This window comes from Cryptomeria japonica, chromosome 10 (assembly GCF_030272615.1).
Source record: "Cryptomeria japonica chromosome 10, Sugi_1.0, whole genome shotgun sequence".
NCBI lineage: Eukaryota > Viridiplantae > Streptophyta > Pinopsida > Cupressales > Cupressaceae > Cryptomeria > Cryptomeria japonica.
In genome coordinates this window covers 921468999-921487964 of record NC_081414.1, presented here as the reverse complement: position 1 = coordinate 921487964, position 18966 = coordinate 921468999, and the positions used below count along the sequence as shown (strand labels likewise).

Sequence of the window (18966 nt, the reverse complement as noted above, 5' to 3'; positions counted from 1 at the left end):
TCTGAATAAAATTATGGTTAATATCTCCAATAATAGGAATATAAGAAATCTCACTATCATTTAGTTGCTTTCCAACGTAAAGATTATGCTTATAGAAAAAGTCTACAGAGGGGTGAACATGGTCATGATTAAATGAACAAGTCCACAAAAGTAAAAGACAATAAACATCATGGTTCCAGTGCAGAAAGCATTGTGTATGGAATATCTTCTATATCCAATAGAGTTCCTTACCTTAATGATTATAGGTCAACCTTGAGTAAGTATTTCACAGGTAGCCTTCACCTTAGGCTTTTAAATTTATGTATAGCCAAGACCTGCTTCAATATAACTACATAAAGGAAAGGTTGAAGCTTAAGGGGTACAGTATTGAACAATCTGTACAAGCTTTAAGGTAAAGTGATAAACTTATCTGGTTTCCACTTAGGGATTCTCATATGCCACAGAGGTATGTTGGTCAGGCGTGACCTAAAACATGACCTTTACCTTTGCCACTTTGTACTTAAAGATGCCCCATTCTGTTCCACACTTCCACCATTGAAGTTGCATGTCATTCTCAAGGTGCACTTTGGGATTCTCTTAACTTTAACTTTTAAATTTTAGATAAGCTAACTTGTGCTTGCTTCCATGCCTAGGTTGGATATTAGTAAAGCATCGCATGCACCACTTTTTTCACTGGTTATTCATTACTGCATCTTTTGGTATGCTTTAATGCTGTCAAAGTGTTTGTTCAAAAGGCTTTGGACATATGCCTTTGTTCCAATTCTGACAACTGCTGCTGCTGCTTCAACAAAGTATCTAGTTTATGCTCCAAGGAAATCACTCATCCCAACTTTTATGTGAACAAATACATGTACAACATAATTCATCTATACCTAAATTTGATCTAAAGGGAAAAATATGGGACAACCACGCCCTAATTTTTGTTTGCTTTTGTTTTTGTATTGTGCCTACAACATGAACTTTGCGATTAAACCAAATGCCTTTTGGCACCACACCCTAGTCTTAATTCTTAGTTCACCTAATAAAGGATTTGATTTAACAATGGTTCCTGAAAGCAGGAAATCTGGTGAGTCGATTGCTTTCTAACAAACAACTGAAATATAGATAGTGTAACTCTCACCATAAGAAATGGATGCTCGTGATACACTTCCTAAACCATGCATGGATTGATAGCAAAGTATGTACCTTCCTTTGAGATATAACATTTTTAATTTGATAGGCTCATGTATGCCATCCTTAATTTTACGTGATGGACAAGGTGTAACAGATCACAGGGCATTTTGCAGTCTTATCTTATATTCCTCATATTGTTCACTGCCATTGCAAATGATTCATATGCCTTGTTGATCTAGTAGTGGAATGACTTTGGTGGCTATGGGCCTGTATTTTTGGATGGATATTCAAAATGGGCGTCTTCATGTGATGTCGAGATTTTGAATCCTTTGTTGAAAATGGAACTAAAGTAAATCTACCAACAAAATGGAGGTCAACTAGAGCAAGATAGAAAAGATGAATTCCTACAATTTCTTGAATTTTCATATTTAGGTGGCTGCCAATCCATACTAGATAACATCTCTTGGAAATTTCAAGTTTAATAACTACTATAATTTCATCATTTTTAACTTATATAATCAGCAGCTGTTAACATACTGTATCTATCCCAAAAAGTATCATATTGCAAACATCATAGCCTTCTGCACAAACCGATGAGCAACACAATATTATGATCTCCAAGTGAAACACGAAATATGGAGGGCTCTTATTGTTGATTCTATAGGCATTTTTTACATAACATATACATGAGTTACAATAAGAAAGAAGCAGGATCTCTCTCAATAGTCTAAACAGCTTAAAAATTCCTAGTAATAACAAAAACCCATTAATGGTCCCTCGTGATTTCAGTTTAGGAAAATAGGATTTACTAGCTATTAGTTAATGGAGGTTCTCATCAGAGATAGAAGACAGAGATTTCTCGGATGAGCTAGTACAAGAAACCTCATCTGTTCCACCCATAACTATAAAGTCAAGCTGCTTATATTTCTGTTGTATTGAACATTATAGCACAATTCTTCAGTCATTTGTTGAAGCTTTCTGGATGGGCTTAAATGCTGGTCACCATGACAAACATTATCTCCTCCACTCATAACAATTTAGATCAAGCTCCCTGCAATTGGAAGCTATACTTGTGTCACCGTTAGCATTCAAATCCAATCCTTCAGTCAGCTTTGAAAGTTTGTTAAAGCTTGCTGAAGGGCTTTCATCTTCATCCCTATGGAGTGCCATCATTTCATCCATTTGACAGATTTCTTGCAGAGACAGACTTCTGCCCATAACTGAATTTTTAATTACACGATCTCCTAAACTTAATCCGTTCAGTTCCCTTTCTTTTTTCCTTGCATCAGACAAACCACAGCCTTTTTCTTCTGCTTTTAGCCTAAAACTTGAAGATCTCTCCCTGAAAATCTCTTTAGTTGAAACTGAATTCCTTTCCAAATCTTTTGGATTAGATGAAGAAGATGAAATTTTCTCTTCTTCTTTCATATTTTCTTCCCAAGTCAATTGTGTGGCATCAAATTCTTCAAAACTGGCATCTTCTCTGGCCTCATTTTGCCAGAAAGGTAGGCTTTTATCGTCAAATCGTCTGGACCTTTTTTTACAAGCAATCTGTGTATTCGAATGAAAGTTCTTATCAGAACTCTCATTTGATGTCAAGCAGCTCTCTGTTGAACAATCCGCAACTTGAGACTGCTGGTGAAGGCTGTTTACAGCTTGCACTATATGTTGCTGTTGTTCACAAAATCCCTGCATTTCAGGCAAAGAAGAGAACGCAGAGTTGAGGCATTCGTTGGACACCTTTGAAGCCAATTCTGACAGCTCTGCACGGGCTGCTTCTAGCCCAACTGAACCCAAGTTATGGCCAGCAAGAGTTTCTCTAGCTTTTTCCAGCACTGACTGCAAGTATTTACCTTGGGCTTCAATACGGAGCTGCAAATGACGCTGCACCTGTTTCAACCAAATCACAATAGTAGAAAACAAGGTTGTGAGTGTTCCAATATTGAATTCCTTTGCCGGATTTTCTTTATTTTGAAATAAATAATACTATTGATCTAGATGCCCGTAATAAACGTACAGATTAGCTTCATCTCTATAGCCAAAATTTAAAAAACCTCTCTTTTCATCTCAACGTCAAGAATGCCACTAAATCATGGAATTACATAAGGTAACATTCTGCAAGGGAATATCAAAATGAGAATTCAATGGAAATTTATAAACACCAACAAGGTTAAAATGAAGATAGATCTTGCTACTCATATTCAATATGAACTTGAAGTATCAACAAGCATAAGGTCAAGGCCAATGAAGTTTGTAGACTGAGCTGGGCACGGATTATGAACCAATGTGTATGAAGTAAATCACACAAATACATACAGACATGACTAAGACTAGGAAACGAGGCCTTCAAACATCATGAATCTGAAAAAATACACCACTAATCTCACCTCTAGCTGTTCGTGTAGTCTCCTCTGAACTTCAATCTGCATCCGGAGAGTTTCATTGATCTGCAAACCACTGCAACACAAGTGAATTGTATTAAATATGGTATCTACATATTATTAAGATAAAGAAGACAGCCATCTAAGCTGGACTCTTACTCTGTCATGTTAGCTCCCATCATGCTTGAGGTAGTATTGCTGGCACCTTGAATTTCAGATGTCCTACATGCTGCTGCAGAGCAACCTACAACAGATCCTCCATGAGAATTTGTTGCCAGGAAACCTCAAATAATGCCGCCCCCATCCCGTATAATGATGTTACTCTCTGTATTTTGTACAAAGAAAGGGGAATGGAGGAACAGAGAAGAAAGAAGAAAAACCACTTGAACTTTCAATCCTGAATTTCACTGTCCTTATGATATCTAGTTTAAATGTGAAGATGCTTACCAAGCCTGTATTTCTGCAAACAAAAACAGATGATCTATATTAGCTGATGATCTAAAGAAAATCTGATTTGAAACATTTCATAATTTATTTTACACCTGAAATGGATGCAAGCAATGAAGCATGTCCTTCTAATGAATAATGAATATAGAGTATATATGAATCAATACCGATTGCAAAAATTATCCCTATAATTTCCACTTTATCTATACCACCCCAGATCTTCCTTATACCTGGAGATGGCTCTTTAGGTGGTAAAGAGTAAGTCCTTTGACACCCATTACCCTCATCACAGACTTCGGTGTCGCCTCTACAAACAACATAAAAAAATTCAATATGCAACTACTTGACAATTATAGAGGAATTCGCCTTAAGATCAGTCCGAGTTTCAGCATTGTACACAGTCAGTCAGTCATTGCATTGTGAACAAGGGGTGATTCTCACAGACTTTACAAGCTAATTAAATCAGTCTAGTGCCGATTTGAACACAACTGCAAGATGATTAGATATGGATACTCACTGTCTGGACCTCCAAGTTGAGAGACTGCATCTACAAAGCGCTCATGGAGCTCAGGAGTCCATTTCAGCCTTGGTTTAGGATCTGTGGACAGAACTAAACCCATTTCTCCGGGAATAGGGCCTCCTTGCAATAGTATGGGCCTCTCAGGGTGAGAGGACATGGACCCATTTGAGGAGATGGGATTCTTAACCTGATACATCTTCTGCTATAAAGCTTAGTCAGTAAGCTTGAATGCAACAGTTTAGAAAAGATGCACTAAACTTGAAAATTAAGAGCAATTAATATACAAAATTGTTCCATGAACAAAATTAGATATAAATATGTATTGGGTGGCATTGCAATAGAAAAAATTACCTTTGTTTCTGAAGGCCACCGTTGTTTTTGGTGAAAATTTCAGATTGTCTGATGGGAGTTGGTTTTCAAGCTCATGAAGGGTTCTATGTGAAAACCACAGAGCAAGAAAATTCTGTTATTTTCTGACACAACGAAGCATGTAATCAAAATTGTCAAAGGTCTAGACTAAGAAACTTATGCTTATTAGCAATATAGCAAAATGTAGTACAGATATCCACAAATCAACAAATGAATATCTACATTTAGCTTCCTAAATACAGAAATCGGGTGTACTTGAGTTTCCAAGGACAAATTCCTTCGATGAAATGAAGACTCCTAAAGCTCCAAATCCATTGAATTGCTACCAATTTCCCAGCACACTCATATAAGGGGAGGAAGAGAGCATCTTAAGAGGGAATAAAAGAGGAGTTGAACTCAATCCAATCTTTTTAGAGACTGAAAATGATAGCATGCTTCCCTCTTCCACCTGCTTTTCGTATCTGTGGCACCACCACCACTCTTGAAGTTGAGACCTATTCTCTTTCTCTCATTATTCTTCCAGGTGCCGACGCCCAACCCCACCAACCCCACATCTCCACCACCATTTGAAAAAAGGAATTATGCAATTCTACTTTCACTTTGTTTCAGACAAACCCACATCATATGCTTCATAAACAGCAAAATCCTATCGGAACCCAAAAAGAGCCCAAAACAAGAATATGTGAGCATAGAAAATCCTGTCAAAGAAATAGTCTGTGTGAAACAGCAAAATACCACTTATAAAATTTACATTGAAGTGCGGGGCCAATATTGGGAAAGGATAATATTGACAGAGATTGGATTATTTCAAAGGAAAAAAGTTAATACGTTGCCTTTAAACTGGGCATGGGAAACAGAAATGGAAATATATACCATTCCAATGAGTTTAAAACAAAAACATATTCCTGTCTTTGTCTGGGCTCATATGCTTGCATACTTACAAAACTTTTTATCATTTATGTTCCAATGTATTGTCTATCCAGCATTCTGGATCCACATATGACCGTATTAACTGAGAATATAATATGATTTTGAATTTCAATAAATTAACAAGTGTGCATTCAGAATATTGGATAGATGATGTCAGGTTGTAATGTTTTTGTTATTTATTTATTTATTTATGGTTAATCAGAATATTATGTCTATTTGCCAAAATTGAAAATTGATGCTCTTCTTTTTTCACTTTGTATGGTTTTGAGTTAATTTTTATCACTTGCGTTTTTTATGAATAAGTTCTATTTAATCTTATTAAATTTAAACTATAATACTACTTAATTCACCAAAAAAAGGGGTAGATAGTGAAAAGACACACCATCAATGTTCAAATAGGACGAAATCTAAACCAAAGACAACAAACATAAAAATAAGGGGCAAGCCAACACAACACTACACAACTAAAGTAGTCCTAATAGAGGGAGGGATCTTTATCATTAGATTTTCCCTTGTGAAGGATGAAAATGCCAATAATGTAAAATAAGAAAGGAAAGTTTAGGGGAAATGCCCCCAAAAGCCATATTTTACGTATAATTTATTATTGTAAATCTTGATCTTTTATCAATTAATCATAGATTTGACAGTTGTATAAGGAGTAATTTGGAATTAGGGTTTCAATTAAGATAATAAAACACTAACAATCCAAATTAACCATTACATTGAAAGAGGGTTGAATCCAATAAATCTAGCCATAATTGAAATATGGAAAGGGCTAAAATTCTCATCAGATTCATCGGTTATTTGTTTGTTACCATCTTTCTTAGTTGAAATTGGAAGATAATTATGAAATTAGGGTAAAACAATGAATAATTGAAGTAACTTGCTTAAAATAGATTGCTACAGATATCCCATAGAGCCACAAACTGAGATTTGGGCAAAAGAAGATGTTTAGAACTTGTTCCTAGAAGTTCAACTTGATTTTTCAGGACCAAGTAGTACAAATTCGCCCTGGTTCTTGGATTTTCACTCCATTGAAAACTGAACTTGTTTGTTGCCATCAACTCTGTCAGAATCCCCAAGTACAACTCTTGAGTCTATTTCCCGCACACACAAAAAAGGGAAAGATGTTGTGGATAGGGGTTTGCCTTAGGTCAAACCCTAGTTCAGGAATTAACCTTGAAATTGATTACTGCAAGATGTTTTTCTTCTGAGGAAAGGCTAGATCTGAAACAAAATGCTTGTAATTGACAATGTATACCTTGATGAAGTTTTGTTTGATCCTCATGCAAGGACTTTAGGATGTCTTGTAGAATGTCTTAAAAGAAGCTTGATCATGGATGTCATCTTGAATGCATAAAATTGACTTCACTTCTTCTCCAATGCTTTATGAATGATTGATTGCTTGCTCACTTGAATTGAATTTAGGATCTTAATTTTGCCTCCTGGAAAAGATTAGCTTTCAAATGAGAGGAGTAGAACTCCTTTTATACTTGACTGCCCAAAAATTAATTGAATTTCTAGAGTAGGCCAACACAAGATCAAATTTCCCGCTCATTTGAGATGACCATTATGAGGACAAAAAATGGGCCCTAATTGAGAGGACCAAGGTGCCTAGCGCCCTGGCTCTGAGAATTAAGACTTAGGCTTGGAGGGAAGGCAAAGAAGGAAATGAAAATGCAGGATTGCAGATGGTGTGAGTAGAATCGGAGCAGACATTAGACATCAAAAGCCAAAGTACCAAGGTGAGGTCTAAGCAAGGACAAAATTGTATGCAGATATAATTTACGACGCTACAACATTAGAGATTATGTTGGCTTTGTTTGTCCTAGAAGGAAACCGTATTTTATGAGGGAGTTGTAGTATGGTTGGGTATTGTGATGTATTCTAAGAGTTCAATAGCTATTGAATTACTTCTTGATATCTTTGGTTGGTGATACTATTGTGAGAAAATTGGTTTGCAAATATACAGTAAATCTTATTGATTTTTTAATTATATATTGGGTGGCTTTTGAAGATCTCCCAAAAGAGTTTTTCCCATGCAAATCATTGTGTTGTGGTATGTATGCTATTTATATTAAATTTCTATAATTGATAATGTTTTTAAACTTTTTTCGCATTACCCTCCTCTCAAGATTAGTATAGGAAGTTGTTTCTCTACTTTAGCTTCCTTTTACAAGTAGCCCAAAACCTTGTCATGATATTTGAGTAGATAGACTTAGAGTATGATCCTAGGCCTAGTACACAAATGGTATTGAATAACCTATTTTACAAAGGATAAATGTCCATGCTAGAAGCTATTCCAACACACATAAAGTAAGTTATGACCCCGCAAAGTCCCTACATTAGATAGGGGCCTATTACAATTGCAGTTGTCATTGCACCAAAAGATTGACCCGTTAATGCCCGGTACAACCACTATACTTATAGAATCCATAGGAGGCAGTTAAGCCATGCCACAAACCCAAGCGTTGTGTTGCACAATACAAAGAGACCAAGGGCACACACCTTGCAACAATCCCCCCCAACGTAAGCACACTTGTAATAGGCCCATATCTAATGTAGGGACTTCGCGGGGTCATAACTTTTCACTTGGTAGCATTACAAGATATCTTACAAACATGTCATAAAGGAAATGACCATGCCCCATTCTATGCTGCTCTAAACATGCCAAGATTTGAAAGATCTAGGTGGTCTTGAGTAAAAACTAGAAAGATATAGAAAAGATAAAAAGATAAATAAAATTTAGAAAAAGGCAAATGATAAACAAATCAATAGTATCACATCTCTTGCCAAAATATAATCTCAGTGTAGATAGTGCCTATTATAGGAGAGATTTTTTCATCAAGGAATTGGATAATTTGGCAAAATTTAGATAGTGATAAATATGAAACAAGATATGTATTTAGTTATAGACTTAGATCAATATCAATCTCTTGCTCATGATTTTTCATGAACTTGATCAAATGTTTTTGAGTTATGCAGGTTGCTTTTTTTTTAGTTTTGAAGTTTAGATATAAAGTTTATTTTCTCAAGATAGTAACGTGGATCCAATCCCATGACTAGGTCAAGGAGAAATTCCTCTAGTTAGGTAAAAGGTCATCTATTATGAGATGGGTGGAATAAATTTAATATGATATGTGGATATGTGAAATTATAAGAGGATTTACGAGAGGAACTATTGCAAGGTGTGCGACCTTGGTCTCCTTGTGTTGTGCAACACAACGCTTAGGTTTGTGACATGGCTTAACTGCCTCCTGTGGATTCTATAAGTTCACTGGTTGTATCAGGCATTAACAGATCAATCTTTTGGTGCAACAACAACCGCACTTGTAACAAGTGGTATCAGAGCTTGGTCATAGGTTCAAACCCCTCGCTTGCATTGGGGGGGATTGTTGCAAGGTGTGCGCCCTTGGTCTCCTTGTACTGTGTAGCACAACGCTTGGGTTTGTGACATGGCTTAACCACCTCATGTGGATTCTATAGGTCTAGTGATTGTACCAGGTATTAATAGGTCAATATTTTGGTGCAATAACAACCGCACTTGTAATAGGCCCATATCTGATGTAGGGACTTCGCGAGATCATAACTTTTCACTTGATTGTCCGATTGGGCTGAAATTTTACGAGGAGGTGTATTGTGATGAGTTGATTGGATTGTTGATAGAACCTAGTTTGGTTGGATCTCAACTTGATCAAATTTTCACGACCTAATTCCTTCATTTGTGGTTTCAAAAATAGCATTTTTTAATTTTTCCTAGATTTTAGAAAGTTACATTTTTTAGTTATTTTCAAACTCATGGTTTTTATTGGTTTAGAAAGTTGGTAATTTATGTCAAATTTATGTCTTTTAGATATTTAGAAGTTTTCCGTAATTTTTTTAATAGATTTGAAAATCGCCAAAATGGCAAATTTTAGATTTTGTAAAAATATGCCAAAAAGGATTTTTTTTGGATTGCTTTTAAAATAGGCTTATTTTTTCATTGTAATGAAAGGATGGTTGGGGAATGATGAAGAAGAAATAATACATGTTTCAAAGTTTCTTTTGTGTCTCTTTTTACTTATGTTTAGTGGTGAATGCTTAGTAGAAAGTTGATTACATCAATTTCTCCAATGACTATGTTGCAAAGGAACAAGATGCCTCATAGTAGAGGTAGAGAAATTATGGATGCAACATGATAAGGAAGCATTAAATGCAAGGGTAGTACATAAAAGGATATGGATGATATAGGAAGTGATTTTTGCATTGTTAAAATCATGCAAAGATATTTTACCATTAGTTTTGATTGAGATCAAAGGCAAGAGAGAAAAAAATGGATATGATGAGGGATATATGATAGAGTACATGAATTAGATAATCAAGTGTTGGCAACAACAATGAAGGAAAACTAAGAGGGTGGGGGGGGAGAATCAGTTTTCACCAGATTATCAAACTTAACCTTAAATGCAAATTTGATAAATTGTAGTAACAACAAAGATAAGCAAATTGATAGCACAACACACGACACCAAGATTTTGACGTGGAAAACCCGGTTAAGGGAAAACCCACAGTGGGAACAAGCCTGAAGCAAGGGAAAACCAATGCAAGGTTAGATGGTTAGTTTAAACCCAAATAAACATAGAAAACCAAATAAAGTATAAACCAAACTTCTTATACCTTGCAAGAGAGAGTTCTCTCTTGTTGCTCCAATTGAGCTATTGGTGAAGCCAAGGATACGCCCCTCCTCAACTTGTTTGGATTAGCTCCTTGGTTGGGGTGTGGATTTCTCTTCACACACAACAAGATCGGTTGGATTTGGATTGTATTTGAATGATGATGGATATGGATTAGATGAGACAAGATTTGGGCAGTATAGGAGTATGATAGGGGATTTTCATTCTCAAATGGAAAGCATGAGCATGTGATGGAAATGGATTTTTTCATGATTTGCGAGGAAACGAGACTCCGATTTATAGATTGGAGGAGGCCAAAATGAAGGGCCAAGATTGACTTTGGGATGAAGGGTTAAGATCAATTTGAGAGGGAGCACATGGATTGAGAGGACAAGGTGTGGAGACCAAGAGATTTGCCATAAAGGCATTTATTGTCTCCACACCTCTCAAGGTACATGGGGAAGAGCTCCCAAGTACATTGGGAAGAGAAAAAGGAATATACAATTCCCTAGGGGGAGGGAGGAGGAATTAAAAATTCCAAAATAAGAGGATGCATGGGGAGATTCAAATAATTTTAAATTTCCTTGAAAGGATCAAAGTTGACCCATCCTAATCAAGGTGATTGGGGATGTGTAAATGATTAAGGGGATCGATTAGGTGAGTTAATGATGGATTAGAATGCAAGTGGGAAAATTAGGAGGATGTGACATGAGGAGAGAGAATGAGTGGATGAATATGAATTAGAGAATACTGATAAGCATGATTCTAGAAGAATTAATTAGGCTAAGTGGGGATTAGGAAAAGTGATTTGTAGGAATCACTTTAGTTAAGTTAACTAATTAGGATTAATTAACTAAGAGGAATTTAGAAGAATGGGGAAATTAATTAATTAATTGATAAATTAATTATTGGACTATAGAGATGAGATTGATTAAATTTGATTTAATTAACCTTGAGACAAAGGGAATTAACACAATTCAATTGGTTAATTATGTTGTCAAGATTAAATTAATTAAGTATTAATTTAACTAATTTTAGGTGTCTACACTACCCACAATTAGAAGATACTCTGCAGTAGTATGTGAAAATATTACAATGGGGAATGCACATGAATTCAGACATATTGCCTAGAGCTCACTGCTCAAAATAAGATGACCTAGAAGGTTACAACCCTCGGGGAAGGTTCACTACCTTACAATAATGATTAGACTACAATCTAGATTACATGAACTGCAAATATAACTTCTCCTTATGCCCGATGATAGTTCCGGTTAAGTGCATTTGCTTGCCCTGCAACACTCCTATCTTTGCTCAAACACAATGCTGAAAGATGTATTCTCTTGTTCGCACCTTTTCAAATCTCTACTAATGCAGACACGACATTAATACACAATTTATATGACTTTATCACCTATATATACAATTCATCAACCTTGACAACAAGGTTGGCTAAACCCTCAACTCACAATTACAAAATTACATCATACGATACAAAGATCGACCACCATAATAATATAATGATATACATGATATAACATGGACTTAAATCAAATGCTCAAACACGCAACACCATCGGAAATTATGCCAAGATCAACCACAACATGCTACACCACCAAAAATACCGCATAACACGAAGAATATCACCAGATCAACAAAATCACCAATACTGCACACAATGATCAATGTCGACCACCAAAAGAAATAGGACACGATCAGGAAACACCAACAAGTACATTTGACCATCCACAATAGCTGCACCAACACCACTTATCAAATCTTTATCGATCAACATCTGAAACTCAAGAACACTCAAACAACAACAAGTCGGACTAGAAAGATAGCTTGTAGAGCACCAAATCATGAATCATCTAAAATGTAGATACACATAAACATCCCAAAAAATCTCCCAAAATCATAACTCAAGCTCTGATCACACTAGAATATACCGGAGGAAATACCAAACTCTACAAAACACTGATCAAAAAACCAAACTGCAAACTGGATCATATGATATGATCAATTAAGCTTCTAGATCACTGAAATCAATATAGAAGGATGTAATGATACAAGAAATACTCCATAAACCGAACCATGATCTCAATAAACCAATTTGCAACCACCGGATTGATAAATCACAGGAATATGTTGACATCAATGACAATAACATATCCTAGCAACATCAATGTCCAACAATCTCCCCCTTTGACATTGATGGCAACATATGGATTTTAAAAACAGTCAATGCAAAGAAGGAAAACATCTCCAACAAACTCCCCCTAAGACCAAGCTCACCAACAACAGATAAGACAATTTTTCACATGCTTTCTCTCCCCCTTTGACATCAATGACAAAGGTTCTCAAAACAAAAAAACAAACTCTCCCCCTTAGATAAACAAATCAACTCAATTGAACCACAAACAAACCACTCCACCAGAGGAGCAGTATAAACTCATCAATCCAGACAAGAAGATAAGACTGTGAAGTCCACCAGATTGATCCAATTCAATGCATCTAGTTCCCATCAGAAGGGGTGGATACCCCCAACTTGTCTCTCAAATAGACAAATGTATCTGCATGCAAAGGCTTTGTGAAAATATTGACAATTTGTTCCTTTGTAGACACACACACTCTATCTTCACTTCCTCTTCACTGACTTTTTCTCTCAAGAAATGGTACTTGATTGAAACATGTTTAGTCTTTGAATATTGCATCGGGTTATTTGACATATTAATAGCACTGGAATTATCACAATATATGGCAATAGGCTCATCATAGATAATTATGATATCCTTCAACATTTGTTTCATCCAAACTACCTGAGTGCAATTACTAGCAGCAACAATGTACTCAGCATCAACAGAAAAATGAAACTGAATCTTGTTTCTTACTTGCCCATGAAACCAATTTCTTACCCAAAAGGAATGCACCACTAGAGGTACTCTTTCGGTCATCAACATCACCAACCCAATCAGCATCAGTGTAGGCACATAGCATTAAATCATCATTCCTCGGATACCACAAACCATAATCCACAATTCCTTTCAGGTATCTGAATATCCTCTTTACAATAGTGACATGACTCTCTTTCAGATCAACTTGATATCTAGCAGCCATGCACACAACATGCATAATGTCAAGTCTAGTCTGAGTCAGGTATAGCAGTCCACCAACCATAGATCTGTACAAGGTTTGATTAGCTTTTAGAGATTCATCATTTTTAGAAAATTTGCAACTAGTCACCATAGGAGTTCCAACCGGTTTAGAATCTTCTAACTCGAACTTCTTCAACAATTCCTTTACATATTTAGCTTGAGATATAAAATTACCTTTTCCAGCCTATGAAATATGAAAACCTAAGAAAAAATTCATCTCTCCTATCATAGACATTTCAAATTCTTTCTGCATATCACCAACAAACTTCATACTCAAGTTATCATCTCCTCCAAAGATAATGTCATCAACAAAAACTTCAACAATCAAAATGTTATCATTCTCAATTTTTAGATATAGATTAGTATCATCAGGACCTTTATTAAATCCCAATCTCAACAAATACTTATCCAATCTAGCATTACAGGCTCTAGGGGCTTGTTTCAATCCATAAAGAGCTTTCTTCAGTTTGCATACCATGTCTCCATCATCTGATAATGAAAATCCACCAGGTTGCTCAATGCAGACTTCTTCTTCAAGATCACCATTCAAAAAGGTTGACTTGACATCCATCTGATATACCTTGAAATCCTTGTAGGCAACATATGCAAGCAATAGTCTAACAACTTCAAGTCTAGCTACCAGAGAAAAAGTCTCCTCATAATCAATTCCTTCTTTCTGTGAATATCCTTTGCATACCAGTCTTGCTTTATTTCTGACAACTTCACCAGTTTCATTCAATTTGATCTTGAATACCCATTTAGTACCAATCAAATTATTGTCTTTAGGTCTAGGCACAAGTTCCCATGTGTTATTCTTTTCAATCTAATTCAATTCTTCTTCCATAGCCTTCATCCAATTTTCATCTTTGCAAGCCTCAACAACATCTTTAGGTTCAATTTTGGAAATCAAACATACCTCTTCAACAACTAGCCTTCTTCTAGTCATCACGCCTTTATTTTTATCACCAATGATCCGATTTTCAAAATGATTCAATTTTACATACCTCAAAATCTTCTGATTATTCCGATTTTCAGGTTCCCGCACCTCTTCACTGACAACAACAAGTTCCGAATTAACTGCCTCTACCAGATCATTCTGCTTCAATTCTTCAGTCTGATTTAGTGTTAAAACAACATCTTGGTCATCATCATACCCGCATGCTCTAATATATTTTCCATAGTTCTCATCAACTTTCACATTTGCACTTTCCACTATCTTTCTTAGTCTTTTATTGTAGCACCAATAGAATTTTCTTTTTGTAGAGTATCCCAAGAAAATTCCTTCATCACTTCTCACATCAAACTTTCTTAAATCCTTATCTGTCTTGATATAACACTTTCTTCCAAAAATTATGAAATATCTCACAGTAGGATCATGACCAAACCATACCTCATAAGGAGTCTTACCAATATCACCTTTTATATGCACTCGGTTGAATGTGTAAACAACAATGCTAGCAACTTCTCTCCAATAGATCTTTAGAACATTCCCTCCAATCAACATAGTCCTTGTAGAATCCAAGATATTTTGGTTCTTCCTTTCAACAACTCCATTCTGTTGTGGGGTTATAGGAGAAAATGAAGGTAAGCAATATGAAGCTATTCATAAAGTTGGTAAGAGATTCTAACAATATAATCAACCAATATACATGCTCCTGTAATGAAAAACCTGTGAAGGAGGACAACCGATGAAGAGTGAATTTGCAGATAGTCTTTACACAATCATTAGGTTATGCAAAACAAGAAATATCTACTAATTGAGAGAAAATATGTTGTGAAGGAAACTCGTTGATCCCTCTTTGCTTAGTACAAGTCCAAATCCAACCTGATCCAAAGAGAAAACTAGTAGAAAAGAGTTGCGGTCTTGTACCAAATGAAACTCAGAAGCAAACCTAGTAGAAGCTCACAATCCAGAAGATCAATGCATATAACTCCAAATGATGTGTCAGATTCAAAGGAGTTCAAGCTAGGATACTCTACTTTTACAGCTAGGAGGATTACAATGAACTCATATTCTTGCTCCTCTCATAAGAGAGTCAAGGTTGTTTTTTCTCTGATACCATATAAGAAAAATAGAGATCGATAACAAGAAAATATGCAACAATAATAATGTTATTGTTCTATGTCTCACATTTCATTGAATACATATTTATAGGACTTTTTAGATCCTATTTTAAAGGAAAAACTCTCCAAATATTTTAACAACTCATATTACAATCCCAAATAATTAGTTTCACACTTAGAATAGCTATGTGAGTTTTTATTATATCTCACCTTTAGTTTATGATTAAATTATTCTAATTATCAAACCTAATAAAATTAATGATGCAATATTCCTAATAAAGAACACCTTAGAGGGTGATTACACTAGAAAGGATGATGCATTAATGACTAGTGTTTGTCTCTCTCCCAAAATTGATCTTATCTATGATGACATTTAGGTGCAATAAGAGACTATCAACACTTCTTTCAAAAACCCCCCTCGTATGAATGGTGTTGATCTTTCTCTTAAAATGTATCTCGTTTGTAAGGATACTTTGGAACAAGATAATTCTCTTAGGCTACAAGGGTTCAATATCACTAACAATCCCCTCTATGAAGATTTCTCTTTCATTCAATTCGAAGACAATCGTATTCCTGAAGAAGTGTTTTAAGGTTGATATTACTCTTTATTAACCACCTGATGATTTTATCTCTACTAGATCTTCCTCACATATTCCTAAACCATCTTTGATCAATATGATACATGTGAATGGTTATGAAACACTTAACAAGCCTATGATTGTTGTTCAAGGTGGTAGTACTTGTCAAATCTCTCAACCTTTTAATAAACCGGTTATTTTGGTTAAAGGTGGTTATAATAATGGTACTTTTTTCACTCCCAATAAACCATTCATTATTGTGAAAGGAGGTTATGCCACTAAAAGTCCTTATGAATATGCCAAACGAATCACTCAAGAAAGTTACAATGTGATTGGTCACACATATAACACAAGAAATAATAAGAAACCTAATACTCCTCCAATCATCCCAAATTATCTTCCTATTTCTTAACCAATGCTTCCTTTGGCACCTCGTCTTTCTCAACATCTTGGAAAGGAATATGATCTTATTGAACAACTTTCAGCTACTACTGCCAAGATATTTGTTTCAGAGTTGATTCAAACCTCACCCACCTATTATGGAATGTTACAAGATGCTAGAAAGAACTTAGATGTTCCACATACGGTGACACCTAATAATATAACTTCTTTGATTGATTCTATGAAGGCACCTAAAGCTAAAATTGTGTTCTCTCAAAATGAGTTTTCCTCCTGAGGAGATTGAAAATCAATATGACCCTATTATGATTGTTTTCCTTATTAATGGTAATGCTATAAGAAAAACCTTAGTGGGCAATGGATCTGGCCTTAATGTTTGTAGCATTGATTTATTGCATAAGATTAATGGGGACACGTCTCTTATTCAGCCTAAATCTCTTTCTAATTGTGGCTTTGACAATGTTGCTAGAGCGTCCTTAGGTACTATAACCTTGCCTATTAAGGTAGGACATGTTATTTTACATACAACTATCAAATTCATGCTCGATAGTATTAATTATAATTTTCTCTTAGGACAACCTTGGATTCATAATATGCAATTTTCCCCTTCTACTCTTCATTGTCGAGTCAAATTCATATATGATAATAAGATGTATACTTTTCATGTTGATACTAATTTACAAGCTTGTTTGTAAACTTCATCTGATTCTAAATATCCTTTACCGTCTTCTACTTCTCCACTTCAAGTTGAAACACCATCTCCTTCTGAAGATACTTTTTCATCTGAAGAGGTACGCTTGGAAGATGATTGGGGGTCCTTAGATTTTACACCTACCTTTGTAGGATAATATAAAGTCCCCTTAATAGATCCTAAGACTAAAAAGGATGATGATATGGTGGAACATAATAAGAAATCAACTTTGTCTAAACAAATTAGTGACAATTTTGTGGCTGCTTCTAATTCAAACCATTCTTCAAAATATTCTTCTAGTTCATCTAATAATGACATTGAAACCTATGAGGCCCCACCATCTCTTTTCAATATGGCATCCCTTTATGGTTTGAGTTTTCACATTTTAGCTAAAAGTGGATATAATGGAAATGGTTGTGGTGCAAGTGAACAAGGGATTATAGTTCCTTTAGAAAATAACATATATAAAACCTTATTTAGACTTGGATATAATCCTTCAAAGTCCACCAAAGCATCTAAAAGACCATCTCTCAATGTGAACGTCATATTTAGAAGTGATGATTGCAATATATTAAATGAAGCCCTTAATGACTCCATCTCAATTAGATCATCCTCTACATATCTCAATACTCATCCCACTCATAACCAAATTGTGATGATTGACAAAGCCCTCAATGAAACTTTCCAAGAGTTTAATAGGATTGATAATCCCATTTATGACTATTTACCATCTATTCATTCAAATACCCTCCTTTATAGAAATGAGGCCCTAATGATTATACTTATCCCTCTCCTAAGGTTTCTTTTATGCATGAGGAAGTTTATGTGCAAGAGGAACATGAATTAGAGGCCTATTCTTCTCCTAGAGACTATCTTTTCTATCAAGACATTTAAATGCTCATCATCTTAGCTATAGTCTTACTTTAATTGGTTGTACAAAATTTAACACGTTGTATTCAACTTCTTCATCCAATCTATCATATAATTAAACATTAGTGGCTATTATGTTGCCCTTCACTATGTGACATTAGTACCTTCTCTATCAGGGGCTCAAAATCATTCATGGTGTTACAATTTCATGTGCAATCATACTTTTGTCTAGCAACATAATAACATATTTTGTACCTTCTCTAGTCTCTATGTTGGGGGGCAAGAATGATTTTCAAACATCTCTCCTTCTTAAGATTAAACTTCCTCTTTGTGAAGCAGTGTACTTTATAAGGATCTCTAATTGATTGTGGAGGTGTATATTCCTGCTGAGGATCCCCTCCCTCTTATTGGAACAAGCATCCTTGATGAGGATCTCATCCTTGCCTTATAAGTACATATCCTTAATTGGGACCTATTCCTTAGTGTTGAGTATCCCATACCTCTCGTAAGAAAATGGATCCTTGATAAATATCTTTTCTTTATTTTAGAAGAGTGTGTCTTTTATAAATGATCTCTCTTTGGTGTCCTTCTCTCCATGCTTGGGGAGAAAGAATTGTATTTTATTATTTCTCTTCCAAATATTGCCTTTTTTCTTTGTTGAGTTGCATCTTTCATTTGATGTCATTTCTTGCATAGATTTATCCTTCATGCGAGTACATGTGTGTTCCTTAGTTAGGACCTATTATCTATTTGAAATGATACATGTTTCATGAACAATCTCTCCTTAGTTATAATGTGCA

The 18966-nt window shown here is 35.4% G+C and overlaps 1 protein-coding gene across 10 annotated transcripts; it reads right to left on the bottom strand.

Annotated features, from left to right (window-relative positions):
• Positions 1-1735: 1735 nt before the first annotated feature.
• On the bottom strand, positions 1736-5742 carry LOC131038357 (protein PHR1-LIKE 2). 10 transcript variants are annotated; one of them, XM_057970764.2, is made up of 8 exons: positions 5053-5742; positions 4813-4895; positions 4459-4663; positions 4172-4248; positions 3942-3954; positions 3654-3738; positions 3501-3570; positions 1736-3003 (listed from the first exon to the last, which is right to left on the bottom strand). In XM_057970764.2, exons 3-8 carry the CDS (start codon positions 4655-4657, stop codon positions 2128-2130), a joined length of 1320 nt encoding a protein of 439 aa, XP_057826747.2. In that variant the 5' UTR covers positions 4658-4663; positions 4813-4895; positions 5053-5742; the 3' UTR covers positions 1736-2127. The 10 variants fall into 10 exon arrangements, with proteins under 10 accessions (XP_057826747.2, XP_057826746.2, XP_057826750.2 ...); XM_057970763.2 differs by having other exon boundaries at positions 4459-4660; XM_057970767.2 differs by having other exon boundaries at positions 4459-4648.
• Between the last annotated feature and the right edge of the window lie 13224 nt (positions 5743-18966).

What these genes read in the sequence shown, in the direction of transcription:
- LOC131038357 (XM_057970764.2), bottom strand. Translation starts at nt 4,657, where the DNA reads ATGTATCAGGTTAAGAATCCCATCTCCTCAAATGGGTCCATGTCCTCT. An exon ending in TCAACTTGGAGGTCCAGACA is followed by an intron (nt 4,249 to 4,458) that starts GTGAGTATCCAT and finishes TGTTGTTTGTAG; the next exon opens with AGGCGACACCGAAGTCTGTG. An exon ending in ATGGGAGCTAACATGACAGA is followed by an intron (nt 3,571 to 3,653) that starts GTAAGAGTCCAG and finishes CTTGTGTTGCAG; the next exon opens with TGGTTTGCAGATCAATGAAA.